Source organism: Chaetura pelagica, unplaced genomic scaffold, assembly GCF_000747805.2.
Source record: "Chaetura pelagica isolate M959 unplaced genomic scaffold, ChaPel_1.0 scaffold743, whole genome shotgun sequence".
Taxonomy (NCBI): Eukaryota; Metazoa; Chordata; class Aves; order Apodiformes; family Apodidae; genus Chaetura; species Chaetura pelagica.
Genome location: NW_009952703.1, coordinates 232,861 through 239,192, shown reverse-complemented (window position 1 = coordinate 239,192; position 6,332 = coordinate 232,861). Strand labels below are relative to the sequence as shown.

Sequence of the window (6,332 nt, the reverse complement as noted above, 5' to 3'; positions counted from 1 at the left end):
GTTCCCTCATCCGTGTGTCCGTGCAGTTAATCTAATGCCACCTCCGACAGGCTCGGCGCCCGGCAGCCTGATGAAATATTCATGAGCAAAGAGCAGCAGTGGAACTTATCTGTGGTTCAAGATGCAGCTTGGAGGGAGAGTCGGAGCCCGGCGGGAGCTTTTTGGGCTGGGAAGGTGCCGGGCTCTCCTGGCAGGGGGACACAGAGACAGAGGAAGACAGGGATGGCAGGAGAGGTGGAGAGAGGGGAGTGGGAGAGTTTGCTCAGGTAGACACAAGGAGCCGGCGAGCTGCAGGGTCTGGAGAAACCCCAGGTTGTGTGAGCTGAGGGGACCTCGGGCTGCTGTCCCCAGGGATGCTCTGGGATCAGTCCTCTTTGTCCCCCGCTGCCTTCTGGAAGAGACCCACGGGTGACACAACCCCGGCTTCCTTGGCTAAGCGTCTCTTTACACTTGTCCTTTCTTTCCTCTGCCCTGAGGGTTTGTTGCTTTGCTCCTCCCCATGGAAATGGTTGGTGAAACTCCCCCCCAAGCGCCTTCCTTCCCCCGCTCCTGCTGGCACCGGGCAGCTCCCCTGGAACCCTTCTCCCCAGCCAGCCCAGCTCTGGCTTCAGGCAGCCCAGCAGCTTCCAGGGCTGTGTCATCATATCCCAGTGCCTGTTTTTTTTCCTGCTGGCAGCTCCAGCCAGCGAGCGTGTAGGAACCGGGAATTGTTGCCAGGGCAGAGGTGCCGTCTGTGTGGTGCAGGATGAATCCCGGCTCCCCAGGGATCTGGGCAGCCACACAACCCGCCGGGAAAACACAGCAGGTGCTGCCCAGCACCTCGGACCTGCGGGTGTCACTGCCCGTCCTCCCCTGGGTGGCTGAAGATGCTTCCCATGGAATGTCATGAACTCCTTGTCTCTCCGCAGCGGGTGACAGACGGGGCTGCTTGTCCCTGGGGCTGCCAGGGGAGCAGCCATCCCTAAGGAATTCCCACCAGGCTGGGGCTTCCCCAGCCCGTGTCGTGTCCTGCCCTGCCCGGATCCTTGAGCGCGCCTTGAGTCTGCAAACGTGCAGCTTTTCCACTTCGCTTCCAAGAGCTGCTCCCTCTGCTGCCTTGGCCGCCCGCCCGCTGTGTTCCCACGGGAGTTGCAGGTGCCTTTGGGATCTGCGAGTCCGTTCCAGGCTGTGGCTCCCAGACATCATGTCAGGCAGCAGCAGGAACCTCAGGCAGCCGTGCTGGGGATGTGCCTGTGCCATGCGAGGCTGTGACAGATGGATGGAGTGACCTATTCCCAGCACAGCCCAGCAGGTTAATGGGAAGCTATGGAAGAGATTACAGCTCGCTGAGACGGGGTCACTGTCTACCCCCTGCACCAGGAGCTGCTCTGGATGTGGAGGGAGCAACCTGTTCAGCTGCTCTGGCTGCTCACACTGGCTGGCTGTACTTAATTTAGGTTCATTAACTCCTTTCTGGGCTCAGCGATGTTATTGTCTTCCACTCGGGGTCCACCCTGTGGCCTTTGCAGCACCAGCTCTGGCAGAGAAGGACCAGAATGGCAAGAAGACAGTTCCAGCTGAAGTGCAAAACACTCATCTGCCATTTACAGGAGCAAGAGGGATGTGGCCAGAGCTAAGGGACTGGTGGGAGTTTGGCATTTTCAGCATTCCCACTCACTAGTATCCAGTCTCCATGGGGTCCTCAGGGCTTTTTTTGGATGCCCAGTGTTGGATCTGGTGTGTGCACCTTGCTCTTTGTAGCTGGAAATTTTTAGGACAAAAAGTGTGTTTAGGTGTGTGCTCCGACTGCCACCAACGGGGTTAAACTGGAACCAGGTGAGACAGCGAGCGTGTAGGAACCGGGAATTGTTGCCAGGGCAGAGGTGCCGTCTGTGTGGTGCAGGATGAATCCCGGCTCCCCAGGGATCTGGGCAGCCACACAACCCGCCGGGAAAACACAGCAGGTGCTGCCCAGCACCTCGGACCTGCGGGTGTCACTGCCCGTCCTCCCCTGGGTGGCTGAAGATGCTTCCCATGGAATGTCATGAACTCCTTGTCTCTCCGCAGCGGGTGACAGACGGGGCTGCTTGTCCCTGGGGCTGCCAGGGGAGCAGCCATCCCTAAGGAATTCCCACCAGGCTGGGGCTTCCCCAGCCCGTGTCGTGTCCTGCCCTGCCCGGATCCTTGAGCGCGCCTTGAGTCTGCAAACGTGCAGCTTTTCCACTTCGCTTCCAAGAGCTGCTCCCTCTGCTGCCTTGGCCGCCCGCCCGCTGTGTTCCCACGGGAATTGCAGGTGCCTTTGGGATCTGCGAGTCCGTTCCAGGCTGTGGCTCCCAGACATCATGTCAGGCAGCAGCAGGAACCTCAGGCAGCCGTGCTGGGGATGTGCCTGTGCCATGCGAGGCTGTGACAGATGGATGGAGTGACCTATTCCCAGCACAGCCCAGCAGGTTAATGGGAAGCTATGGAAGAGATTACAGCTCGCTGAGACGGGGTCACTGTCTACCCCCTGCACCAGGAGCTGCTCTGGATGTGGAGGGAGCAACCTGTTCAGCTGCTCTGGCTGCTCACACTGGCTGGCTGTACTTAATTTAGGTTCATTAACTCCTTTCTGGGCTCAGCGATGTTATTGTCTTCCACTCGGGGTCCACCCTGTGGCCTTTGCAGCACCAGCTCTGGCAGAGAAGGACCAGAATGGCAAGAAGACAGTTCCAGCTGAAGTGCAAAACACTCATCTGCCATTTACAGGAGCAAGAGGGATGTGGCCAGAGCTAAGGGACTGGTGGGAGTTTGGCATTTTCAGCATTCCCACTCACTAGTATCCAGTCTCCATGGGGTCCTCAGGGCTTTTTTTGGATGCCCAGTGTTGGATCTGGTGTGTGCACCTTGCTCTTTGTAGCTGGAAATTTTTAGGACAAAAAGTGTGTTTAGGTGTGTGCTCCGACTGCCACCAACGGGGTTAAACTGGAACCAGGTGAGACTGGAGGGGGAGTGACCAATTCCTGCTCAATCTCAGGTGTGAACGGGGTTAAACTGGAACCAGGTGAGACTGGGGGGGAGTGACCAACTCCTGCTCAATCTCAGGTGTCTGCCCCAAACCTCAGAACTGTTCAGGGCTGCCAGAAATTAGCAGCTGTGGGTTTGTTAATTCTCCTCCCCATCCACCATCAGTCCCCATCCTCCAGTGCTCAGCGTCCCCTGGGAAGTGCTCGGTGTCCCCTGGGAAGTGCTCAGTGTCCCCTGGGAAGTGCTCAGTGTCCCTTGGGACCCGTTCACACAGCATTGCAGGACCAGGCAGCACTGCTGGGGCACCCAGAGCAATCACCACCTCAGCACAGCTTTGAGAGACACTTGAATGTGACTCTGCTCAACACCAGCTCTGATGTTGCTGGTATTTCTGTGCTGATTGAAGAGCAGCACTGGAAGCCTGGACCAAAGCTTTCTCCTCCCCCTCTCCTTTTTGTTGTGGCTCCAGGATTTCAGTGATGCTTTCAAGAACATCCCAGGCTGATGCCATCCCCACCTGCCTCCTTGGGGAGCATTTCCAGCAGAGAGAAAGGCTCGGTGTTCAGGAGTTATATCATTCTTTATATCATTGTTAAGAGTAGCAGGTATTGATGTACAATGCATCTGTCATCTTATTGTGCTTCCTATGAAAATGTGTGTACATAGTACAGATACCAGAGAGAATTCAACACTTTATACACTTGAAGGCATTCAGAGATCAGAAACAGAAAGAAAAAAATGGCACAAGAACAAGGCCTAAATGCTACTAGATGGATATCTACACTGGTATGATGCATATAGATATATATATATATGTACACATATATATATAGTCATATATATTATATATAAGAAATATAAAATGCAGATGGCATAATAGAAACAAACAAGTTTAGGCTTCAACAGGTGAGCGTCAAGGTCAAATCCCAGCCCCATCTTTAAAAGCTTAAATGGGAAAGAGAAAGAAAGAAAATAAATACATGAAATGCCAGGAAACATCAGGAAAAATCCATAAGAAAATTTATGGATGTGGCCGACTTGTCATCTTTGGGTGATTGCTGGATAAAAAGGACTAACCCCCAGTTCCTAATTTTGGTCAGGAAGCAAAAAATAACTCATAGTAATAATAATAGTAATAATGACAAAAAAACCCAAAACGAAACTGCAGTTTAGAAATAATAATTACTAAAAAGACTTATTGCAAAAGCTCTTAAAGATAAGTAGCACTTCAGCCCTGGGAAGGGCTCTGCCTGGATGCTTGGGGGGGCTGGCAGGGCAGTGGGGGTCTCCAATCTGCACTGATCCCAGGGTGGAATGGTGGGTGCCTGGGGAGCAGACCTGGGGAGCAGAGCCTGGGTGCCAGGGCAGGTCTCTGCGTGCCAGGGGGAGGGCAGGGACAGGAGGAGCAGGGGTGGTCCCAGGGCACTGAGCTGGCAGGTCCCCAGAGGTGCCCAGGGCTCGTGGTGCCCGGGGGCAGCTGCTCTTGGGGGGGGTTCCAGTGGGGTTGGGAACCTGTGGTCCCGTGGGCCAGAGCACCCTGTGCCATGGGGTGTCCCTCAGCCGTTGGCTGCAGCTGACACGGGAACCAGGAGCTTTCCTCCCGCCTTCCTCCCCGAGCATGGCTGGTTTTGGGGGCCGCGCGGGGTAACCCCCAGGTTCCCTGGGGACAGGAGGGACTGCGGGGCAAGAGGGATGAGCAGGGAGACCACAGTGTCACCTGGTGACGAAGAGTGCCCAGGTGGCAGGGTCTTCAGTGCCAGGGTGACACCCCTGGCCAGGTCCCCTCCGGGGCTGGGTGGGTGGGCACTGCTGTTCCCTGGAGCCAAGGAAGACGTTTCAGGAGGTGGAAGTGCCCGGTCTTCGTGCTCATGGGAGTGCCCAGGCGAGGGTGACCCACGGGCCACCAGGGGACAGCGAGGTGGGACTGCAGAACCCCAGACACACCCCGGGGCTCCTCAGCCACCCCTCCTGCCAGGCACGGGGGTTCCAGCAAGCGCCGGCCGAGGCGTTGGAGCAGGATGGGCATGGAGACAATGGACGGACAGACGGACAGGGCTGTGGATGGAGACTTTGCGGCCGGACGGCGGCTGCTTCTTCTTGGCTTCTGGGTTTTCTAGTTAAAAGGCCGAGGGGGAGCCGAGGGAAGGAGGCTGGGCAGGCCCGTGCCCCAGCCCGCTGTGCGTGTCGCTCCCCGCGCCGCGGGGTTCCCGGGCTGGAGCCTCCTCGAGTCTCTGCAGGAGCGGGGCAGGCCCCGGGTTTTTTACCGCCTGCCCCCCAAGTCCGAGGCCGTCGCTCTCGTCCGTGTCCCACCGTGGTGAGGAGCAAGGTCCCCTTAGATGTGTCTCTCCGCCGGCGCTGGCAGGGAGCAGGGCAGCTCTCCGGAGGGCTTTGGTAAGCTCAGGTTGTACATCCAGACGTCGGTTAGCAGGTGAAGTCCTCAAAGGTGCCCCGGGCCGGGTGGTGAGGTAGGATGTTGGCTGCGTACGTCATCCCCGCTGGGTGGCCCCGAAGGCTTTCACAGGGGTTCTGTGGGGCAGAGGGTGGGTGGGACACTGGGGTGACTGGTTTCAGCCAGACCCCCACAGACGGGCAAGTCCTGTCTCTCCACAGCATCCCTGCCTGGTGCCTCTGCTCCTTTCCCAAATGCTCCCTGAGGAGGTGACAACCCTCCTCGCCCTTTGGCATGTCTGGGACTGCAGGAGGGACCAGCAGCTCCCCGGGCTCACCCAGCACTTACGTGGCGTTTCACGTCGTCCATGCTCAGCGCGACGCCCTTGTCCGAGTTGTTCCTCTTGTGGCTCTTGCGGCACTTGCCCCCCCGGCACAGCTGGTGCTTTATCACCTGTGAGAGCCACATCTCAGCACCCTGGGAGCTCCGTGTCCTACAGGAGCATTTTGGTGCTCCAGGGTAACCTGGACCTCTTGACAGCCGCGGGGCAGCAGAGACACTCACCTCGTAGGCGTAGTCAAACAGCTCCAGTACTGTGAGGATACTGGCCCCAATGAACAGCCCCATCTGCCCTCCAATGTCACCTGCAGAGGACAGGGAAGCCATCAGGGTGGTGTAACCCTGGTGTCTGGTAGCAGAGGGAGCAGAGAAACGGCAGAACTTGTCACCACTGTGACTGGTGCCTGGCCGTGGCAGCAGGGTGTCCCTCTCTGCACCTGAGCTGCCAGCACATCCCAGTGCCTCGGGAACAGGGCCATGGTGCACGGGGCCAACGTGGGACCACCTTGTTGGAGGATCCTGGCTGGGCACTGCCACAGGGCCCCTGGCACAGCCACCAACACTCACCCAGCAAGCCGGCCACCTCGTACGCCTTCTTCTGCTCGATTGGCTCATAGTT

At 57.6% G+C, this 6,332-nt stretch overlaps 1 protein-coding gene across 1 annotated transcript in view; it reads right to left on the bottom strand.

Moving 5' to 3' along the window:
* Positions 1–6,332, bottom strand: part of SMARCD1 (SWI/SNF related, matrix associated, actin dependent regulator of chromatin, subfamily d, member 1) — a 15,207-nt gene that overhangs the window by 7,597 nt on the left and 1,278 nt on the right. The window contains exons 3-4 of the mRNA XM_009994084.1: positions 5,939–6,018; positions 5,712–5,827 (exon numbers count right to left, since the gene is read on the bottom strand). Coding sequence (XP_009992386.1) covers positions 5,712–5,827; positions 5,939–6,018 — 196 coding nt within the window. The remainder of the gene's footprint in view (positions 1–5,711; positions 5,828–5,938; positions 6,019–6,332) is intronic.